This window comes from Capra hircus, chromosome 20 (assembly GCF_001704415.2).
Source record: "Capra hircus breed San Clemente chromosome 20, ASM170441v1, whole genome shotgun sequence".
NCBI classification, from domain to species: Eukaryota; Metazoa; Chordata; class Mammalia; order Artiodactyla; family Bovidae; genus Capra; species Capra hircus.
This window is the reverse complement of record NC_030827.1, coordinates 1,672,012-1,695,965: the sequence shown is the minus strand read 5'-3', so window position 1 is coordinate 1,695,965 and position 23,954 is coordinate 1,672,012. Positions and strand designations below refer to the sequence as shown.

The following is a 23,954-nucleotide window of genomic DNA, read 5'->3' as shown; positions in this document are numbered from 1 at the left end:
ATCTGAGGTTACTGATATTTCTCCTGGCAATCTTGATTCCAGCTTGTGCTTCATCCAGCCAGACATTTCGCATGATGTGCTCTGCATATAAGTTAAATAAGCAGGGTGACAATATACAGCCTTGACGTACTCCTTTCTCAATTTTGAACCTGTCTACTCTTCCACGTCCAGTTCCAACTGTTGCTTCTTGACCTGCATACAGGTTTCTCAGGAGGCAGGCAAGGTGGTCTGATATTCCCGTCTCTTTTCTATAGTTTGAATTTTCCAGTTTGTTGTGATCCACACAGTCAAAGGTTTTAGCATAGTCACTGAAGCAGAAATAGCAGAAGCAGTTTTTCTGGAATTCTCTTTCTTTTTCTATGATCCAGTAGATGGTGGCAATTTGATCTCTGGTTCCTCTGCAGTTATGTACATGTGTAAAAATACACTGAACTGTACTTTTAAGATAAGTGCTCTGTACTCTTAAGATACGTAGAGTATATGTCAATATACTCCCCCTAACGTGTCAAAATTTCCTACAGTCAAAACACAGAGCTACTACATAAAGACGTTCAGTCTCAGAGATTCCAGCTGTACCGAGTTCCTGAGAGAAACAAGATCACCAGGAAACACTTTTCCCACTTCATAATGCTGGAGAGAGGGTTGCTTTAATTAGGTTAGTACTTCAGACACTATATTCTCCACTACCATGTGGACACAGCAAAACATCTGATATCTGCATTGCTTTCCGCTTGTTTCACTTAAAACGTGAGCACTGATATCTTCCCTTTTCTCATGTTCAACACATAACTTTCTCAAAGAAGTGGAAACAAGAATACTTTTTGTTTCTAATAGCAACATGTAGATAATACCGAGAGATCACACTACTACAGCAACTTATAACAACAAAAGTAAATATTTACTCCTTGTTTAACCTTGTATGTTTCATAAGCTTTAGTTCAATTATTGTACATTATGTGTAAGAGATCTGCTGAGTAATTTTTAAATATTTTTCATCTTGAAAGCTCATAGCAACTCTGCCAAATGCGTCATATTGATAATACTACCACATGAAGTTGGCTAGTGTTCGAGCTGGGATCTAGACCAATGTTGATCTATTTCCAGAGACTGAGCACAGCCATGCTTTTCTCCTGCTCAACATTCAGCATCACTGAACCACAGCATCCCCTAGCTTTATCAATAAAGGCTTCTGATGACAACTTGGGACACTGTCTCCCATTGTCAGAAGAAAATCTCTCCTGTCTCCCTGAACACTTTCTCTCTTCCCCGAAACCGCTCATGAGTTAAAGGTCTGTCCCTGGTGGATGAAAACAGGCAAAATGAAGTCCCACTTACCTTTACCACTTCTTCTCCGTCAACAATCTTCAATTTTTCTAAATTCTCCTGGAGCAGTTGTGGTTTCATACGCCACTTAAGCAAACCCAGCAAGCCCACTAAAACAGAGTCCAGACAAGCAGAATCACTATTTACTGGCCTAAACTGCCCACGTCAGGACCTCCCCGGGCCTGCCTACACACCCGCGCGCGCGCGCAGAGCTCGCAGCGGTTCCGTACCATTCTGGGTGAGCTTTGTGGAGCACACTAGCGTGGCGATGCAGAAGACGTCCCGGGAGCTGACAGAGAGCCCCCCAGCGCTGCTGGAGCTTCGACTCAAGGTGGCCCCCTTGTTCTCCACGTGGTGTCGGTAAGAAGGAAGAGTCAGGTAAGAGCTGGCATCCTCCATTTTCTTGCTGTCTCCCTGGAAACAACACTCTAGTTACTTCCCCAGCCGAAGTACACACCCAGTGCTACACAGAGTTTGCAAGGCAGGATTACACACTGTAGGCAGGGAGAGTCAGAAACAGCGAGGAACATGATCAGAGGAGCGATGCACGTCCGCTGGCAAGGTAGGACTATTTTTCCACAAAGCAGGTGAGAAGCCAAGGTTACATTGATGGGAAACGGGTTGAACATTCACGTATTTGAAGGCTCTGTAGACTTCATTAATGGCACAGAGGGAACTGAAGATTCCCAAATAGCTTATTTTAGTTTATTCTAAGTTTCATAAGATCTTAACATGAACAAGCCCACCAGTGGGATAAGGAATCAGATTAAAGAGGGAAAGGCACTGGATTCTGAAAGTGAAGGGATTTAGACCCTGTTCACAAGCCTATGTTATTGTGAATATATTCCTTTGTCTGTCTGTGACTCATTTTTCTCCTGATTAAACTGATTATGAAGCATATTGCCTATGCTTCATAGCAAATTCTAGAAATTCTGAGTGGACTAGGTGGCATAATGCATACAGAACACTTAGCGAAATGACAGACACATAAGTCCCTCGGCATGCTGCCATGAATGACTAGAGATAGGCGTTACAGCAGGCAACAAGTACTGAGCCCTTACTCTCCACCAGCTGCTGCACAAAGTGCTTGTGATGCTTCAGCGAACATCATTCAAGCACCACAGCAGCTATTACTGATGCGGATACTGTTATCATCTCCAGTTTACAGATGAGGAGGCCGAGGCTTTAGGAAGGTGACTAAATTGAAAACTGACTGCACATGGAACTGTAAATCTATTGAGGAAGAATGGCTTTTAAGCCAAGAACTACCTGGATGCATCATGAATGAGAAAACAGGCTGCACAGAAGGAAAAAAAGGAGTATTCTGGAAAACTCACAGAGACTCAGAGAAGGGTAGCATGTGATGAATTTGATGAGGCTGTCTTTGCTGTCCAGACCAGAGAAAAAGGGCAACCCCAGCCTTCAAGGCTGAGAAAGTCAAGGGCAAGAGTGTGATCTTTGTATTGACCACTTGGCCTCGCACTGCTCCACAGCCACACCCTCTGCCTCCAGCCAGGTGCCAGCAGAGGCACGCCACTGTCATGCACGGGGTTGTGGGGAAGCACGCACGACCAGGAAGACACCCCCCACTTCTCGAGAACAGCGCAAGTCTCATAACGCAGGAAGAACACAGCGGACAGCTACACTCTCCTGCACGGTCCTTCTGCACGGGCCATCTTGTGGTCATAAATATGACCATCACCGTTTGAAAAAGAAAACACGTCTCAGGAAGACACATAGGATGACTCCAAGTTAGTCAACAGCAGGATCAGAACCCTAAATGCTAATATGCTTTTCCGTTCACTACAGTGATGAATGAGTCTCTCAAATATAGTTCTTGCTGGTCTTCTGAACATCCCACAGGCATCTCACAGAATCCAAGCCCACTCTGTGTGCGACAACCTTCCACTTACTGAGTTCCATGTGCCCATCACTGTCACATTTACATGGAATAACTCTTGTGGATTCTCACACTCACTCACTGAAGGCTCACAGATGAGGACACGCAGGCCCAGAGAAGTCCAGACTCTGTACCAGGTCTCACACTGGAGAGCCCTGATGCGTGTCACTGGGGTCCCTGCTCTCATTTACCAAGCAATCCTGCCATATCCCCCTCACTTCCTATAGGCTCCTCGCTGCAGAGTTAATCTCAGCTCTTGGGCTTCCCTGATGGCTCAGCAAGTGACGAATCCGCTACAATGCAGGAGACGCAGGAGACACTGGTTTGGTCCCTGGGTGGGAAATATCCCCTGGAAGAGGAGATGGCGACCCACACGCCAATATTCTTGCCTGAAAAACCCCACGGACAGAGGAACCTGGCGGGCTACAGTTCATGGGGTCACAAAGGGTTGAACACAGCTGAGCACAGCACAGAGACGTGGTACCTTTAGGACAACCAAGTCGTGGCATCCATCGTGCAGAGTGGTCCCATCTTCCTTCATCAGCTTCACATACGACATGGCGAAGTTTTTTTCTCCTTTGTCTTTAGCTAAAAGTGGCATCTTTGAGGTTAGGAAAGAAAACGATACCTGGGCCACTCACCCACTACCAAAAGGAGTGATCCCACCCCATCCTTTTAGGGCCGCAGAGATGCCATTTAGTACTCACATTCCAGGGATGACCGATGTCGAAACATGAATCGCAGGTGGATCCTCTGCATGTCTTCAATAGGGACAGCCACCTCAGCAGGCAGAAACCAGAGCTCAGGAGACAATTAGTTAAATGGCCCTCCCCACTGCACCCTGCCCTCCCTCTGAAAAAGGCAGCCCTGACCATTTAGCTGAGAGTGCTGTGTGCTGATATATCACCCATTTATCAAGCCTGATGAACTGTAAATAAATTACATAAGAACTAGCAATGAAGAGAAAATAAAGTACCAAATGTAATCCATTTGGCAAACTGCATTCCCAGCCAATGAAAAGGGATCCGTAAATTATAGTGAGGAAAATGAATTTCCCCAAATTGATATAAAAGTCACATAACTTTAGCGCAGGATTTGATGCACTGCAAACTGCGCGATGCACGTTTTCCTTACACACTCCAGGAGTTCAGGCAATTGCAGCAGGGCTTGGCAAATTAACAATGCTCATTAGGGGGCTTGCTGGAAGACTGTCATTTATGTAGATTAATAAAAATGTTTGAATCTGGTCATATTTGAGACGTGCTAGGGCTCATTCCCATCTTTGGTTAGACACATGTTCAGATGCTTATTCCTCCAAGGACACTGGGCCAAGACCATCACCCCTTAGTCACCCAGGTTCACTGTCTAGTGAGTGGTCTTTGCTGTATCCTTGATGGAGGTGCTTTCGGCCTGGGTCTGCACTATCCCCCTCCCAAAGCTCCACAGCAATCTCTGTGTTGTGCATTTCAGGCTTAGCAACCTATGGGAAATCCACTCAGGTTTTTGGTGGGCACTGCTCCAGAGAATAAAATTTGAGGCTCCCCCACCCCACAAAATCACGTGCTTATGCGTCTCAGAGAAAAAGAACTAAGAGTCACGTGGGAATTCTTCCACTGCACGTTGAATCATTACCACCATTATGTGAGGCACCGGCCAGGCTGACATTAGACAGTGTGCTTGCATCCAAAGAGCCCGCAGCCTACATGGGCAATACATAATTATCACGATGTGATGAGGGCTCACAAAGAGATATGACTGGGGTGCAAGCGAGCACAGAGAAGAGAGAGCAGCCTGGCCTAATAGGTCTCTGACCCCAGAGATGGGTAGGTCATTTGAAGGGAATGAGTGCAGGGAGACCCACTGGGAACATGGGAATGCTGGCAACAAGGCAAGAACCACTGAGGCTTGAACAGCTCCCTCCACAAGGGGAGCCGGACCATGTCTTCAGCTTGGGTTCAGAGAACATGGTGAGTAAAAATTGCTATTAATCACAAGACAGAGACATCGGAAGCTGTGATCAAGCTTCACTGTTCACTAAATTAATTAATTCCATACTCTATTTCTAACACAAACTATTCCCTTCTGCTATAGCCTGACAATCTGGTAATGCAAATATTTGTGGTCAATGCCACTTCCATCTGAGGTAACCTCTCAGTAGGGGATCCTCCAGGCATTAAATAGCTTTTTATAGCTTCACATTTGCTCCCAAGCTCCATCGCTCCTCACTGATGAATAGGACACAACTTGGTGGCTGGTGCACAGTCTGAGACCATCTGACAATTCCAAGGCGACCAGGTCCTGACCAGCGAAGGGTGAGCAAGAGATCTAAGGCACTCACCCGCTGGGCCACTTTTTCCACTGCCTGACACACCACCAGACACAGGATGGGCATTGTTTCAGGCCTTAGGGAGGTTTCTTAGAGTCCCTAGATTCATGTTTGCAATTAGTATCATCGTTGTTATTGTTTATTATTATTATTATTATTACCTTGACTGTTTCCATCCACCGTGGCTGTTTGACTTGATAGTATACAACGGACCGGTACTCATTCATAGGCTTGTCCCCAGCTCCCACACAAATTGCATTCTGACCCAAGAAAAATGAAAAGAGAGAAAACACTATAGCATTGTCATTTTCTATGCTTGGGCAGTTTTGGGCCAAGGCCGAGGCTGGCCGTAGGGCCTGAGATAACCTTCTTTCTTTAAGCCTTCTGCCAGATATTCTTCTACATTACGGATTTACCCATGAATGTGCCTGGCCCTAGGAGTGACAGCTGCTTTACTGCAGAGACTCTATTACTCGCATTGTGAAATCACTGGAGCGCAGTAGGTGCTGACATGGCTGCCCTCCTGTCACTGGTAACCAGCCTTGGAGTTGCTGCATGCTGCCAGTCTTCTTAATCCTATTTGTTTCCTATATCTGAATTGCAAAAGTTTACAGTAGGCTCAGATCAGCCAGGCACCAGCTCATTCCAATGGATTCCTGATGCTCACACATCGAGGTCACAGCAGAAGCTGGGCAAGGGGGAGGGAGATCAACCTTCAGACAGACACATGGGCAGTGGGGGCTAAGGAAGCCCACAGTGAGGGAGCATCTTCCAGACACCAGCCCAGGCTAAGCACTGGGATATGGGCATGAGTCAGACAGGAAACCTGACAGGAGGGCTCACAGTGTGGTGCAGGAAATCACTAGGCAACACGAAGTGATGACAGATATATGTGTCCAGTTCCTCAGTGTCCTTGGGGGCTTGGTTCCAGGGCCCCCCCTCTTTCCCACTGCTGACTTAAAAAATCCATAGATGCTCAAGTCTCTTATATAAAATGATGTGGTACAGATGACCTTCCTTATCTGCAGATGCAGAACCCATAGGTTTAGGTATGGAGGGCTGACTGTGTAATACTATGGAGCACTGAGAAAGATCACTTCAGTTCTCCCTAAAGACTCAAAGATTATTTCTTGGAGGTAATGACAGTTGAAGATCTCAAAGAAAGATTCCACATTGGCTTTGAGCAGAAAGGCAGGAAGGATACTCTCAGAGAGTGAGAAAAGAGCAACCAATATAGGGTATTTATTCTTCGCCATAAAAATCACCCTCACAGTAACAAGGAATTATCTTGCAACAGACTACGTGCGTGTACATGCTCAATCGCTTCGGTCATATCTGACTCTTTGTGACCCCATGGACTCTAGTCTGCCAGGCTCCTCTGTCCATGAGATTCTCCAGGCAACAATACTGGAGTGGGTTGCCATGCCCTCTCCCAGGGGATCTTTTCAACCTAGGGACTGAACCCACATTTCTTGCATCTCCTGCAGGGGCAGGCTGATTCTTTACCACTGAGCCAAAAAGAGGCATGGTGGCTCAGACAGTAAAGCGTCTCTTTACAATGCGGGAGACCTGGGTTCAATCCCTGGGTCGGGAAGATCCACTGGAGAGGGAAATGGCAATCCACTCCAGTGCTATTGCCTGGAAAATCCCATGGACAGAGGAGCCTTGTAGGTTACAGTCCATGGGGTCGCAAAGAGTCGGACACAACTGAGCGACTTCACTTCCCTCCACTGAGCCACCTCGGAAGCCCTCGATAGAGTATGAGAGTGAAAGTCACTCAGTTGCGTCCGACTCTTTACGACCCCATGGAATATGCAGTCCATGGAATTCTCCAGACCAAAATACTGGAGTGGCTAGCCTTTCCCTTCTCCAGGGAATCTTTCCAATCCAGGGATCCAATCCAGGTCTCCCACATTTCAGGTAGATTTTTACCAGCTGAGCCACAGAGTATGCCAGCCCCTAATTTTATCTGTGTTCATTCCAGTTGTTTGGTCCCAAAACAAGATCTAAAGTAGGGTCGCCCAGAAGAGTCTTGAGGTCCATTTTTAAAACAGAACAAGAGATTTTAACCTCAAATCTTCAGAGATCTAGGGACATGAGAACTGGTTTTGCAGCCCCAAGCCCCCAAATTGCAAAGTGTCTCTGGGCTTTTTATGGTGTAAAGATCCATGCTTCTTACCAGATTCCATCAGATTCTCTAGTGGATCCCCTACCAGGCTGAATGACCAAAGCTGGCCACATACCTTCACTCTGGGTCCCCTGGTGAAGCAAGCTAAGCTATCGGAAGTTGCAATCCTGTCCCTCTTACTTGAGAGCCTGCTCCATACTTCTGAGCTATCGGGAAAGAATGAGTTTTATTTCAATACAGACTGATGCTACCTACAGCCAGATTGAAACCATTTGAAAAGGATATAGCATCCTTTCAAAACTTATCCCTAAAAGAACAAGGACAACCAGGGAACTGCAAGTGAAGGAAGACAGACAACTCTCTTTTCAGTGGGATGGAGCCTTTCAGAACTTCTTAGGTACTGAATTAAGAACATGCTTCCAAAGTTCTCCTGACCATGTAGAGTGTTATGTGACCAGCGCTGTGCTGTGCCTTTTGTACAGATCGCTTCACAATCACCTCTGACAGCTACTGTCATTATCCCCATTGCAGAACTGAGCAAACAAAAACCCCGAGAGGCTAAGTCAGCGCCCCCAAAGGAGGAGCCCCAGGACCACACCTCACACCTCTAACCCCTTGTCCAGTGTTCCCTCTATAGCAGCTTAGATGCTTTCTACCTCCCAAGATTTATATCTCAGGACATTTATGGGCTTAGCATTTCTGTAGCTCCAGTGAATCCCACGTAGCTTATAAAAACTGAAAACACACATATATCTCTGGTGAAAGGAAAACTGCTGTACAGCAGGCAACTGAATCCCACAAAACTATCTTGACGATGAAAATTTTTGATTGCCTAAGGCTGAGGAAAACACTATTCTGAGAAAGACCTATGACAGTGCCCTCCCCATAGACACTTCAGAGATAAACCTAAATGTCACCAAGTCTGTAGAGAGAGCATGGCAACCAAAAACGGGAGCCAGTCTTAGGGAAAATATAGATCTGTATATGTCTACAGGGAAAATATAGATCTGTGTATGTTTCCATAAAGAAAGCTGAGCACCAAAGAATTGATGCTTTTGAACTGCGGTGCTGGAGAAGACTCTTGACAATCTCTTGGACTACAGGAAGATCAAGTTACTCCTAAAGGAAATCAATCCTGAGTATTCACTGGAGGGACTCATGCTGAAGCTGAAACTCCAATACTTTGGCCACCTGATGTGAAGAACTGACTCATTTTAAAAGACCCCGATGCTGGAGAGATTGAAGGTAGGAGAAGGGGATGACAGAGGGTGAGATGATCGGATGGCATCACTGACCGGCCATGAGTTTGAGTAAGCTCCGGGAGTTGGTGATGAACAGGGAAGACTGGCAGGCTGCAGTTCATGGGGTCACAAAGAGTCGGATGTGACTGAGCAACTGAACTGCACTGAATCAATGTCTCCAGTGAGCCTAGACAATAACTCTCCCCACTGCCCACCCCCATGGCTCCCAGTTAGCAATGAGAGCCCCTAACTGGCTTCAGGTCAGTAGAAGGAAGCCTGGAAAAGCTAATGCCAACTTGGCCTTGGTGGACACACTGCAGTGGGAGGAAAAATCAGACTCCAAACACAAGCACTGTTTACCTCATAGGAATCACCTGAGGAACAAAGGACATCAGGGGCCTGAACACACTTTGAGAGTCTGAAAGTACTCTAGGCTGACGAGGTCAGTCTTATCATGGGAAGATGCCAGTTAGTGTCCACAAGGCGGTAGTCAAGCCTGAGATGGCTCTCGGTTCAGTTCAGTCACTCGGTTGTGTCCGACTCTTTGCAACCCCACGAACCGCAACACACCAGGCTTCCCTGTCCATCACCAACTCCCAGAGTCCACCCAAAACCATGTCCATTGAGTCGGTGATGCCATCCAACCATCTCATCCTCTGTCATCCCCTTCTCCTCCTGCCCTCAATCGTTCCCAGCATCAGGGTCTTTTCCAATGAGTCAGCTCTTCGCAACAAGTGGCCAAAGTATTGGAGTTTCAGCTTCAACATCATTCCTTCCAATGAAAACACAGGACTGATCTCCTTTAGGATGGACTGGTTGGATCTCCTTGCAGTCCAAGGGACTCTCAAGAGTCTTCTCCAACACCACAGTTCAAAACATCAATTCTTCAGCGCTCAGCTTTCTTCACAGTCCAACTCTCACATCCATACATGACCACTGGAAAAACCATAGCCTTGACCAGATGGATCTTTGCTGACAAAGTAATGTCTCTGCTTTTGAATATGCTATCTAGGTTAGTCATAACTTTTCTTCCAAGGAGCAAGTGTCTTTTAATTTCATGGCTGCAATCACCATCTGCAGTGATTTTGGAGCCCAGAAAAAATAAAGTCAGCCACTGTTTCCACTGTTTCCCCATCTATTTGCCATGAAGTGATGGGACCGGATGCCATGATCTTAGTTTCCTGAATATTGAGCTTTTTCACTCTCCTCTTTCACTTTCATCAAGAAGCTCTTTAGTTCTTCTTCACTTTCTGCCATAAGGGCTCTACCTTTCTGCTAATAGAGAACTTCAGTGAACACCTATTACGTAGACTACCTCAGCTGGTATTCACTAGAGTAAGGTTCCACTGCTCATCTCATTTTCAGGCAGACTCCTAGGTATAGAGAGATTATGTAACTTGCTCAATGTTGTCCCGCGGATTCAGGCTGAGCCGGGCTTTCAGCCTGACTGCCTGGCCCCTGAGGTTGTGTCTTAACCACTGCACAGCACTGACCCCTGTGCCCTACCTCCACCCCAGTAAACTGGCTGGTTTCAGAGGAGCAGAGGCTTCTCAGCCTAGCATCTAAGCATTTGCACTTAAGCCTGCTTCAGGCATCTACATTGGATTGTCCATTTGACCTCCTCAAGTCCTTTCCAGGGCCTCAACCTGCAGTTGGACTGCTGCCTCTAAACGTTACCTCCTTCCTGTTATTGAGTATTTACTGCCTGCCAGGCTTCCCAGGATTGGAGCAGAAAATGACAACCCACTCCAATACTCTTGCCTGGAAAATCCTATGGAGCCTGGTAGGCTACAGGCCATGGGGTTGCTCAGAGACGACTGAGCAACTTCACTTTCACACATTGGAGAAGGAAATGGCAACCCACCCCAGTGTTCTTGCCTGGAGCATCCCAGGGACGGAGGAGCCTGGTGGGCTGCCGTCTATGGGGTCGCACAGAGTTGGACACATCTGAAGTGACCTGGCGGCAGCAGCAGGCTTCCCAGATGGCTCAGTGCTAAAGAACCTACCTGGAATACTGGAGATGTAAGTTCCATCCCTGGATCAGGAAGATCCCCTGGAGAAGGAAATGGCAACCCACTCCAGTATTCTCGCCTGGAGAATCCCATAGTCAGAGGGGCCTGGTGGGCTAGAGTCCATGGGGTTGCAAAGAGCTGGACATGACTGGTGACTAAACAACAACAAGCTTCCTTACAGATAACCGTTTTGTATAAACTGCAATCCCACGAGGAAGAGATTATTAATCCTCTTTTGGTGATGGTTTAGTTGCTAAGTTGTGCCTGATTCCAGTGACCTCCTGGACTGCAGTCCGCCAGGCTCCTCTGGTCCATGGGATTCTCCAGGCAAGAATACTGGCCACTGCCTTGCCATTTCCTTCTCCAGGAGATCTTGCCAACCCAGGGATCGAACCTGGGTCTCCTGCGCTACAGGTGATCTCCTGCATTGCAGGCAGATTCTTCACTGACTGTACCACCAGGGAAGCATTTTTCCCTCTTTCACAGATACATAAACTTGCCCAAGATCACAGAGCTAATTGGAGGCAACGCTGGGATTTGAATACTGACAGGCTGATCCCAGAGCCCACCTTGTTAACTTCTCTGCCACAGGCCCTCCTGAGCATGGTCGTTGAGACCTCAACATGAGCCAAGGACACGGCTAACATACTCTATCCACTGACCTTGCTCCTCCGAGGATCAAGAAGAGAAGTTGATGGCCCTAAAGGGGGCTGTTCCCACAGGAAGCCACCAGAACCAAACAGGAATGTTCGAGTGTGCTGTCTGACACTTAATTAGGCAGTAATATTGTATTTTACTTCAGCAGGTAAAGAAAGAAAGGCCTCCCACAGGCTTCCTTAGCAATTTTCAATAGTCAGTCAACGGAACTCCCCCGTAACTTACCTCATAGATGAAACTATGAATTATCACTGTGCCTGCAGTTACCTCTCCATTTCAGTCTCCAAAATATCTGCTTATATATTCATCTTTGATAAGTGCATCTATTCAGCCTGGTTGGATATGACTCGAAAGGATAGCATAGGTGGAAGTATTGATAAAAATGTTTTAGAAACAAGATAAGGGGCCTGCTTTTCCATTACTATTCCTTCTAATTTGTCCTCCAGCAACACTGAAGGCAAGTGGATCAGTGTTTTAAAAAAAATGAAGCTGAGGTTAGAGTTCTCCAACAGGTAGTTGGATAAAAATTACTTCAAAGCATGGTCTATATATTTGTGAAATGCAAATTCCCTTTCAGATAAAAACCCTCTGCTCTTCCTTTGTGTTTCTTTGAGCAAAGTGTTTCTTATTTATTTTTCAGAAAAGTTTCACAATCCAACAAAAAGAGGATGACTTAAATGCTTGGATTTTGTTTAACTATTAATTAACGGAGCCAATCTTTCCCAACAAAAAGGCAATTGTGAGGATATCTTTAAATTTAAAAAATAATTATGAATCTTCCTAGAATTTGACAGAAGTGGCTATTAGCCTAATTTTTAAACTGATAAATAAATTGGAGATTTTTCTTTTAATCTATAGGCCTTATTTGTTGTTTTCTGTTAGTCACTCAGTCATGTCTGACTCTTTGAGACCCCATGGACTGTAGCCCACCAGACTCCTCTGGGATGCTCCAGGCAAGATTACTGGAGTGGGCTGCCATTTTCTGCTCCAGGGGATCTTTCCAACCCAGGGATTGAACCTGCGTCTCCTGAATTGGCAGGAGAATTCTTTACCACTGAGCCACCAGGGAAACCCGTTTAATAAGAGGGCCTAGAATGTTAAATCAAACCCCATCTCTGCCATATACTAACTCTATACCCTGGGAAAGTTATTTCACTTGACAAGGGTTTAGTTTCCCCCACTGTAAAAATGGGGGAAATAATAGTAATGCATCATGCTTGTCACATGGCATTTTTGTCATTGTTGTTTACTGGCTAAGTTGTACGTGATTCTTTGTGACCCCATGGACTGTAGACCACCAGGCTGCTCTGTCCATGGGATTTCCTAGGCAAGAATACTGGAGTGGGTTGCCATTTCCCTCTCCAGGGGATACTTATCACAGTCTCTGGCATAGAGCAATGCCTCGATGAATGCCAGCTATTCGTAGGTGGAGGGTAGAGAAATCTGCCTGAGCTCTAGGGCCCCAAGCTAAAGCAGAACACCCACCTGTACTCACACCCCCATCTCCTGTGCTATCTGATCACCTACAGCGGCCTAAGAGGAACACCTGCCCATGCTGAAACTTCCGCTGAGAGCCGATTTTATTTTCTGCTAAGCACTCTAAAAGGAGCAATTGAAAAGCAAAACCATCCCACACACTGGACACAGCTGCTGACAACCTTAAAGGAAATATAAGTAAATAAATGTAAACACACATGACAAATATTGTAGAGGACATATGCTGTATAAATATTTATAGCAATATGCTTTGCATTCCTGAATACACTCTGCCCGCCCTCTGGAGACCAATTTACGGGTAAGGCTTTCCACCAGAATGTCTGGCTGAGCACTGGGGAGTTAGATTAAGTGTCGGCAATGTCTGTTTTGAGGACATTCTGTGTCTTCACACCAGCCCAAGGCTCTGTACTGTTCCTTTTTCCTGCCATGTATTTTCCCTGAATAAATCAGCTCAGGCTGCAATGAAAACAACATTTTGACTGCAAAAAGCCAACATATAAACTAAGGCCAAGCAAGAAAGGAATAAGAGGTCATGAAAGGAAAGGGACAGACACGGAAAAGCCAACTGCTTTGCTGTAAAGAAATAACAACACCCCAGGGCTTATTATGGGCTACCGGGCCAGCCACTCTAAAGGTGTGTATCACATTACTCAGCACCGCCCCCCGAAGGCACCTGGCACTTAGAGAGCAGGATCAAGAATGAAAAGGAGGGCCCTGTCACCCAGGGCAACGGCAGGGTCCCTTACAGGCAGCGTCTTGCCGTCCTCCGCACACACACACATGATCACTTCCACGTTCCTCTGTGTGGTCTTGCTGTACTTGTCAAAGTCGCCTTGTAAGAGGGTGATGTAGATGTCATTCCTGACGTCCCCTGGGGCAGAGGGAGGGAGACAAGAGCTGGAGTCTGTGCAGCGCGCGAGACGCCAACCAGAGGGCGCAGGGAGTAGGGGACTGGTGGCAGTGCCCCACCCTGACGTCTGTTAATGATACGAAAATCAGAACTACTTGGGAAAGCATTTTCACTTCATCAGGGAGACAGGAGCAGAAGGTGACAAGAGGATGGAGGAACAGTAGGAAACTAGTTGCAAAAGGGGAGGTGGTCACAACTGGGCATGTTTTTCTCTCCATTAAAATCACTTAAGTTTCGTCCTCTAGTGACACCTTCTGGGAAGGCAAAGTAAAGCTTCAGTTGGATTGATCTTGGTGCATGAGTAACAACCACTGACAGTTCTCTCCATGGGTCTTTTACTGTGCAGAAGGAGACAGAATGTGTCCAAGTAACACGGACAGGGCCAGGGACAAGGTAGGGAGGGTCTTCAGGAGTTGAGGGGGTGGTGATGGCTGAAAACCCTGCAGGGAGCGCACAGGAGCTGATGCCTTAGTAAAGGCAGGCGTACGTAACCTGTGACTGCAGTGGAGCAGGACTCAGCTGCGGAAAGAAGGGCTTAGTCAGTGAGACTGGTCACGGGCACAAGCACTGGGCTCAAGTTCAAGGCAACAGGCAAGTTTCAAAAGAGTATTAGTATTGAATCGCATTCACTTTTTTTTTTTTTACATACACATTTGCAAACTATATATCGTTGTGGTTACTTTTGGAGACAAAGATTTAAGAGAGCTTTCACCGTTTCGTTGTATCCCTTTTTCATGTTATTGGACACTTTATGACAAGTGTGGACTATTTCTGTAATAAAAAATCGCTTAACAATTCAAGAGAATGACCATATTCACCCCCAGGAAGAGCGAAACTATTCCACATGAAGTGAAGTGGATGTCCATGGTAAATTATTACGTGATAAGTCAGTCACAGAACACTGCGCAGAGAATAGCAAGTAATGGGACAGAAAGTGTATAAAGCGTGATTCCAATTGTGAGGGGAAGTGCATGTGTATATATTCATGTGTTTATGTTTATCATGTAAATGCATGTAGTTTTGGATATACAGCTGTTTTCAGCAGTTGCCATCAGGGAAAGAAATAGAGAAAAGCAGTAGAAAAGAAAGGAGTTGGCTGTTGAAAAAGAAAATGGGTCAGAGCAGCTAGGCCACCGTCAACCCCTCCCGGGGGGAGGAGAACCTGGCATGATGATCTCCGGGAACCCCAGCTTCCTGGCCACCACGGTCGTCCTGTCCACGAGGTGTGGGTAGTCCTTGCGGATCTGAATGATGTCGCCCACGAGCATCTTCATGGTCACCCAGAGGCCTGGAAGGGAGCACTCAAAATGAAGAGCCAACTTCAAGGGGCCCTCTCAGCCTCTCCCTCCCATGGTTTCTCCCCACGTTCTCTCTCCGGAGAAGATCATGGAAGCAGAGACAAGTAGCCACAGACGCAGTGACCCAGCCCTGGGGGAGGCCAGAAGTTGGGATGCCAAGAGCTCTGGAGTGAGACACCTCTGATTTGAATCCCACCAGTTACTTCTAGCAGGACCAGCTTCTGTCACTTCATCACACCCCTCTAAACCCAACCTGCGTAAAGTAGGCTTGATCCCATCTATCTTATAGGACTGTGGGAAGGAGGGAAGCAAACAAGGAAACATTTCACAGTGCCTGACACATAGGAAAGAGTCAGGATACACCAGTTCCTCTCTCCCTTCCAGCACAAGGACATGTCTCCCTTCTATTTCTCAGGTAGAGATTTCCATCTCTGTAGATCACAAGATCCCACTCTTCATAATGGCCTGTCTGGAAGGACGGTTATATCTCCCAGAGTCTAGGGGTTTGAGCTGGTTGCTATAGAACCAAGGGAGAGCCCAAGCTGAAGTGAGGTCCAGCCTGCTTGGCCAGCAGGCACTGTACCTTGCCCTCCGCTGTCCCCCTTGGAGGCTGTGACTTTGCCCAGCAGGCTGTGCAGGAAGTCATTCTCAGCTGTTACCCTAGACAGGAAAAGAGAGCACAAAATGCTTGCATGGTACCCTTATAGATTCCCTCCCTTGTGGTTTCAGGAGCTCCAGAAAGTGGCCCAGCCCCTCTACACACCTTAGGTGAAAAGGGAGCCTGCCCATGTCAGCTCAGAGTGCACCTGCCATCAAGAAGCACATCTCTCTCTTTCACAAAGCAATATGGCTCTGAAACTTGGAGAATACCTAGGCTACAAGTAGAGGCCATTTGTATCCTAGGAAGATTCTTAAAAAGAAAGGATCCCCAAGCCCTCAAAGTGAGTATCTACTCAGCAAGGTGGCAAAGCTCTGGCTGCTCATGCTAAGTCCTAATCACAGGCTAAATCGAAGTCACTGGGCATTATCTGTTTAAAAAAAAAAAAATCATCCTTAAACAAATGAGGACAATGTTCCCAAGCTTGGGGTCTTACTCTCTCAAGCTTTTTTAGATCAAGGAAACGATGTTTACCTTCCTCACTGCCCTCCTTTAAAGTCATGGGTATGCGTGCCCATGAGAACTAGGGCCCGACTCCCTGTTATATGCTCCTGATACGCTGCTGCTTCGTAGCTTCACGGTCCTGGTCATATTTGTACTTGATGCACTGATCTGTTGTTACCTACCCATTTAATTCCCCACCTAAATGTAAGCTTCATGAAAACAGCCATGTTGATCTTGTTTACCACCTCATGCTCTATGCCTAGCGCAATGCCCAGCTCTCTGCCAGCTTTCAATCAAAGCTTGTTAAATAAATAACACCTGATGAACGAACAGGTCAAAAGCTGGATGGTTTCGAATGCCTAGGCACTGAGACCATTATTCTTACCCTTTCCTCTTGGAAGGTCCTAACGCTGTTATCAACTCAGGGAACCAGTTCATCCTGCTTCTGAGTGGTCCTCAATCAGGAAAAATATGGTTTCAGAGAATATAAAGTAATGGAAAATCACTCACGGGTGAAAAGGAATGAAGTGCTGCTTTTCCTCATCACTCTCTGCTTTCCCCTTGATGATGTCTGTTATATCCATAACTAGAAAAAGAAGAGAAACGACTTAACGGCTTAAGCCCTCCTGCTCCCAGGAAGGGATGACAACGGGATGAGACCGTAGGGCAGGGAGCTGGGACAGGAAAGCTTAAAAAGGCAGGAAAGCCAGCATCGGCCACCTGGCAAACACCTGTGGGTAAGCCAGGCTGGGAGGAGGGCAGCCAGAGAAACGTTCAAGAGCCAGGGGCTTAGCAGAGGCTGAGCCAGAGCCATGTCCACGGAACTACGCAGTCAGGTTTGCTTCTGACATACTCCTATTAGAGGTCCACTATACTGACAAGACCCAAGCACAGTGACATTCCTATTAGAGGCCTACTATACTGACAAAACCCAAGCACAGTGACTCCCGGTAGGGTCTGAAGAGCTAAGCGCCCTCTTTTAAAATGTGTTCATATTCACAGACACATATCTGAACCCTACATTTCCAGAAGGATCCTGGATCTTCTGAAACTTCTCCTTGAATGAGCTACTGAAGGCCCATGAAACCAAGGTAAAGAACTCTTGCCCCAGAGCAGGGACTATAGAAATGGGGGCAGGGGGGGAGCACTGAAACTCGCTAGCCAAATAGGGCCGAAATCCTAGCGACAAGAAATTCCTCAAACGCTCCAGGCCCCCGTCAGAGAGCCATTAAAGCTGCCCAGGTAGGGATCGACTAGTGACTGTGTCTAGCTCAAAAGGGGAGTTAGGGAGCTGAGAGGAAGAGGGAAAACTGTTATTTGAACTGATCAGCATCCATTCTTTCTGATAAACAGACACTCCCCTCACCTATTCTCAGTGAGCTATATTTGGGTAGCACAATCTCCCTCTGGCTCCAGAGTTATATCCTGGGGGATCAGGGAACCAAATCCCCCTGGCCCAGGATAAGTACTTTGCGGATGAGCAAATGGCATATATTTTAGCTCTTGGAGCTTCACCTGAAACTAATGGAAAAGAAGTACTCTCTTTCCCCTGGACTGCTAAGCAGGTAGGATGCAAACCTGGAAGAGCTAGCCAACTCATTGGACAGTCATCTTCAGAATAAGTTAGCAAAAGGACACAGGAGCTGAGAGGGAGAGAGATGAAAATTCATTTGATTCCTGGATCCAGCAATGCCTGAAGCAATCTATCCCTAAATCTTTCATTTACACCAGATTGCTGTCATTAGAAACCAGAAGAGAAAGCCAGTTACAGCTGGAGACAAAGACACACTTTGCAGTAAGGCCCTCGCTGCTTTAACAGGTACGTGGTGAGGTCAGGAGTGTCCCTCATACAGAAACAGAGCATTTAGAGCAGGTTGTGGATCCACCAGGTCCAAGTCCCTCATTTTGCAGACAAGGAAACTAAGGCCCTGGGGAAAATGCTTGTCCAAGATCACCTATCTAGCTAGCTGGCAATAATGCCAGTTTAAACACCAGTTAGCTCAGGATAAGCTCATTTCTCCCATTCTGCCACTTGGCAAGAAGTGCCAGGGGACTTGCTGGAGAACCGGCTGATTTGTCATGACAGAAGATCTGGGTGTCCTCAGGAGAAATCTGAGACATTGGGTTTAGATATGGCATACAGGGATTATAAATGGTACACAACTAAAATGTTATATTTTAACCAAAAGAAGTAAAACTGGCATACAGAACTGCTATTTACTTTTTTGTGTGTGTGTCTAAATTGTCTTTTAAGAAAAAAGAATGTACTTTAGCTTAAATAAAGTGAGTTAATTAAAAGAAAATATATTAGGTAAATAATAAGGCAAGTGAAAGTCAAATATAACAAAACCCATAAAAGTGGGACAAGCATAATGAAGTCTTGGAAACTCCCAGGAGAGCTGAGGCTTGGAGAGAAATGCAGAGGTGATGTTTATCTCAAGCAGCCTCACGCGGTTGTGCCAAGGGTCCAACCCAGAATTGAGCTGTGTAGCGGGTGACTCATTCTGTGTAACTGCACTTCCTGTCCTGGGTAATTTTCTTAAAGGATGATTTGCTCCTCATAATTAGATCCTGCCTGTATTGTTCTTTCTTTTCCACCGTGCTTGGGAGCGAAGGTGCCAACGGCTCAGACGGCTCCGTGGTCCCAGCGCTCTGCCCCAGATGCAGGGATTTCATTATTCACCATCTTCGTCATAAATCTGCACTTAGTCATCAATTACTTTGATTTAATCTCAAGAAAGTTAAGTATTAGGGGCTGCCTGGCATAGGTTTTTGAGCAAGGGAGGGCAAGGAGGAGAGCGAAAGAAAAAGTCTTTGAAGCGCAGTCACCTAGGACGTGCACTCCAGGAACGGGAGGTGCTGTGTGCGTGCCCTTACCTGCCACCCCGAAGGGCCGCCTCAGTCCCTGCGTGCACTTCTTTGTGTTCGTGTCCTTAAGATCCATCTTCCCAACTCGGACTATTTGACAAATTAAGTAAATTTTGTCCCTGTTGAGGTCTTTGTTTCCAAGATCCTGTAGGGCAAGAAGGGAATAGTTACATATTGTGTCTGATGCACAAAAAGTAGAAAAGAAAACCTAGTAATAGAGAATTCAGGGAGGGGGCTATGTTTAGCACTTAGTATACGTGACATAATTGCATTATACAACTAGTCCTGGAAAATGTGGAAAACCAAGCTATCACATCCATTTCACACATAAGACAGGTGAGTTTTGGAAAAGAAACGGGGTGACAGGACTCTGGTGTTCAGTCCTGATTCTTCCACTTCAAATTGATGAGAAAAGAAGGATAGAGGTGCGATGTCAGCTATACAGACAGGAGTTCCTATATGCCAGTGGACGGATCCAAAAATAGCATTTGCTACAAATGACTCCATCCGTCTGGTCACTGCTCAGCATCTCTGAGGGAAAAGGCAAAAGGAAGAAGGGAAACCCTAACAATTACTATCTGCATGTGTGCTCAGCTGCTCCATCGAGTCTGACTCTTTGCAGCCCCACAGACTGCAAAGCCCCAAAAGGCTGCTCTGTCCATGGGATTCTCCAGGCAAGAATACTGGAGTGGGTTGCCATTCCCTTCCCCAGAGGATCTTTCCGACCCAGGGATCGAACCCACATCTCCTGCCCTGGCAGGCAAATTCTTTACCACTAAGTCACCCAGGAAGCCCAAACAACTACCATTTACTGAGCACCTAATGTTGCCTGATAGCTCAGTTGGTAAAGAATCTGCCTGCAATGCAGGAGGCCCTGGTTTGACTCCTGGGTCGGGAAGATCCACTGGAGAAGGGACAGGCTAACCGCTCCAGTACTCCTGGGCTTCCCTGGTGGCTCAGGTGGTAAAGAATCTGCCTGCAGTGCAGGAGACCTGGTCTGATCCGTGGGTTGGGAAGATCCCCTGGAGAAGGGAAAGGTTACCCACTGCAGTATTATGGCCAAGAGAATTCCATGGACTATATAGTCCACGGGATCACACACTAAGAGTCGGACACATGACTGAGCAACTTTCACTTCACTTCACTTAATGTATGGAAATCAGCCAGGCATCAAACAACCCCAAGATCCCAGGGCTTCTAACACCAAGAGTTGACTCCAGCTCAGGCTACAGGTCCAGAGCAGATAGGCAGGACGCCATGCACTCACTCACTCTGGGCTGCTGGCTGAAGGATGACCTATCTTTCACAATAGGTCTATCTACTATCCCCAGAGCAGAGGAAGGGAATGCGGCGAGACATTTACTGGCTCTTAAAACTTCCACCCAGAAGAGAGGCATATCACTTCCACTCCCGTTTCATTGGCCAAAGCAAGGGCCATGGCCATACCTAACTGCAAGGAGGGCAGAGAAGTGTACTGAATTGTGTGCTCAGAAGGAGGAACGCAGCAGCTGTGAACACACTGATGTCTCAAACACTGTGAGAAGTGGCTCACACATCATTGCCTTCTTTGAGTCTTAACAACTCTCCAAAGTTCTATCATTAATACTATGTGTTGTTTAGATGCTCAGTCCTGTCCAACCGTTTGTGACCCCCACTGACTGTAGCCCACCAGGCTCCTCTGTCCATGGGATTCTCCAGGCAAGAATACTGAAGTGGGTTGCCATTTCCTCCTCCAGGGGATCTTCCCGACCCAGGGATCAAACCCATATCTCCTATCCTGGCAGACGGATTCTTTACCACTGAGCCACGAGGAAAGCCCAATACTATTACTGTAGCCCAGTTCAACATACGAGGAAACCAAGACACAAGGGAGATAAAGGTCTTCCCCCAGGACATGACCTTAGCCCTTAGAGACACTGCCTGGTCACTCTGACCCCAAAGTCCATCAATCTAAACGCCACAGTGTTTCTCCATGAACCTAGATGTTTTATCATCGGTGCTGTATGGATGGAGAAGCCTTGAGGCTACTGTAAGAGTAAGACTGAAAACCAGAGGCAGAAGGCTAAGTCCAAAACCTGAGAACACCAGAGAACTCCTGACTCCAGGCAACATTAACTGATAGGAACTCATCCAAAAGCCTGCATACCTACACTGAAACCAAGCTCCACCCAAGAGCCAACAAGTTCCAGAGCAAGACATACCACATAAATTCTCCAGCAACACAGGAACATAGCCCTGAGCTTCAATATACAGGCTGCCCAAAGTCACACCAAACCCACAGACATCTCAAAACTGACTACCGGACACTTCATTGCACTCCAGAGAGAAGAAATCCAGCTCCACCCACCAGAACACTGATGCAAGCTTCCCTAACCAGGAAACCTTGACAAGCTACTCGTCCACCCCACCCACAGCAAGGAACCTCCACAATAAAGAGGAACCGCAAACTGCCAGAATACAGAAAGGCCACCCCAAACAGAGCAATCTAAACAAGATGAAAAGGCATAGAAATACCCAGCAGGTAAAGGAACAGGATAAATGCCCACCAAATCAAATCAAAGAGGAGGAGATAGGGAGTCTACACGAAAAATAATTCAGAATAATGAGAGTAAGAAATCTAAATGCCACAATGCATTTCTTTCACCATCCAAAGGTGCACAGGAGGGAAACCCACCTGGACCACCCCAGCATTCCAGTGCCCTGTTCAACTCTAAAGCTTCAGTGTTCCTGAGACCCTCTTCCAGATGAGATTCAGCTGGAGAAGGAATGTTGAGGCACACTGTTGGCATCAGAGCAGAGACCCCTGGTTCTGGCCTTACCAGAGAAGGGTTACTTCTCTTCAAAGCTAATTTTCATGCAGGCATACACACTGGGAACAACCTGTCTGCTGACATCAGGGCCACGGCCTGGGAAAGCAGCCATCCCCAGCTTCTCACTATAGGTGGTGTGGGAGAAAGAGGGACAGATATAGAGTGTCTGGGAACAAGACATGGCCTCAACATGGTGCACACTTCCTGCTTGGGGGCTGTCACAGTTACATTTTATGTGTCAACACGGATCGGCTATGCTGCCTAGCTGCTTGGTCAAACACTAGACTGGATGTATCTATGATGCATTTTGTGGGTCTGATTAGTACCTAAAATCAGTTGACTTTAAGTAAAGGGCATTTCCTTCCATGATGTAAGTGGGCCTCATCTAATCAGCTGAAGGTCTTAAGAGCAAAACCTGAGGTTTCCTAGAGAAGAAGGAAGTCTGCCTCAAGACACTGCAATGTATAAATCCTCCCCAAGTTTTCAGACTACTGTCCAGCCCTCCCAATTTCAGACCTGTGAGCCCCTCACAGTCACATGAGCCAAATTCTTAAAATAAATCTACGTATTTATGTATTTTATTGGTTTCATTTCCCTGGAAAACCCTTCACTGATACACGGTCTAGCCTCTCACAGCTGGAAGAATAGATTCTCCCAAGTCTCCCAATGGGAGGGAAACAGAGAACGTTGGGGAGAGGGGGCTTTCTAACCACGGAAGCCCCTCGCCTCATTTGCGTTTCTTGCCTTGCTCAGTAGGCAACTGAGAGTGAGAGCTGTTAATCATCTCACAGCCAGCCAGCGGGACAGCCTCTTCTCTGGCCTGTCTGACGCCTTCCTCCAACTCACCCTGAAATCCCTCTGAAACTCATCTTTAGAAGCCATGTTCATGATTTCATTTCTCTCCCCGCTACAACGGTAATAGCTCCCTATTCTTACCCTGTTAGTGTTCATTTTCCAGTGGGACAGCCTCTTCTCTGGCCTGTCTGACACCTTCCTCCAACTCACCCTAAAATCCCCCTGAAACTCATCTTTAGAAGCCATGTTCATGATTTCATTTCTCTCCCCCCTACAACGGTAATAGCTCCCTATTCTTACCCTGTTAGTGTTAATTTTCCAGTGGGACAGCCTCTTCTCTGGCCTGTCTGACGCCTTCCTCCAACTCACCCTGAAATCCCCCTGAAACTCATCTTTAGAAGCCATGTTCATGATTTCATTTCTCTCCCCCCCTACAATGGTAATAGCTCCCTATTCTTACCCTGTTAGTGTTAATTTTCCCCAGCTGATGTGAAAGGTCCTAGACATAATATATTTCCAGCTCTCCTATCCCACTGATTCCCCACTATTCTCTGCATGCAAGTACTCTATTTTTGTACAAAGATTTCTTTATCACTCCACAAACACACAATGCTCACTTTCAACTCTAGATCTTTCTTCATAAGCCCCCAGTCTGTACCTCTGCCTCTAAAGTTTACCTCTTATTCCTCTATATATCCACATCCTTTCCATTCTTAAAAGCTCAGGTCCTGTTTCCCTCATAATGATCTCCATCCCTAATTACTTCTCCTCTCCCATGAGGAATTTTTTATATTTTGAAATATCTATGTTGGTATCTTTCAGAGTCATTTCAGAGCCACAGAATCCCTGTCACCTGACAGGTCCCTTCCTAAATGCTACAGGATGAATTATGCCACCCCACTCCCACCCACCACCAAACTCATATGTTGACCTCCCATGTCTCAGAACATGACTGCATTTGGAGACAGGGGGGTTAGAGAGGTGATTAAGCTAAAATGAGGTCATTAGAGTAGGCACTAATCCAATATGACTGGTGTCCTTATAAGGACCTTGGGACACAGGCACAGAAGAACAACACACAAGGAGA

General features: G+C 46.6%; 1 protein-coding gene across 1 annotated transcript in view; it reads right to left on the bottom strand.

Moving 5' to 3' along the window:
• The window catches only part of DOCK2 (dedicator of cytokinesis 2), a 462,975-nt gene that overhangs the window by 382,360 nt on the left and 56,661 nt on the right, over window positions 1–23,954 (bottom strand). The window contains exons 10-19 of the mRNA XM_018065716.1: window positions 19,272–19,407; window positions 16,905–16,980; window positions 15,876–15,952; window positions 15,157–15,282; window positions 13,831–13,955; window positions 5,711–5,809; window positions 3,931–4,003; window positions 3,708–3,811; window positions 1,554–1,737; window positions 1,336–1,433 (exon numbers count right to left, since the gene is read on the bottom strand). Of these exons, the coding sequence (XP_017921205.1) occupies window positions 1,336–1,433; window positions 1,554–1,737; window positions 3,708–3,811; window positions 3,931–4,003; window positions 5,711–5,809; window positions 13,831–13,955; window positions 15,157–15,282; window positions 15,876–15,952; window positions 16,905–16,980; window positions 19,272–19,407 (1,098 nt within the window). The remainder of the gene's footprint in view (window positions 1–1,335; window positions 1,434–1,553; window positions 1,738–3,707; window positions 3,812–3,930; window positions 4,004–5,710; window positions 5,810–13,830; window positions 13,956–15,156; window positions 15,283–15,875; window positions 15,953–16,904; window positions 16,981–19,271; window positions 19,408–23,954) is intronic.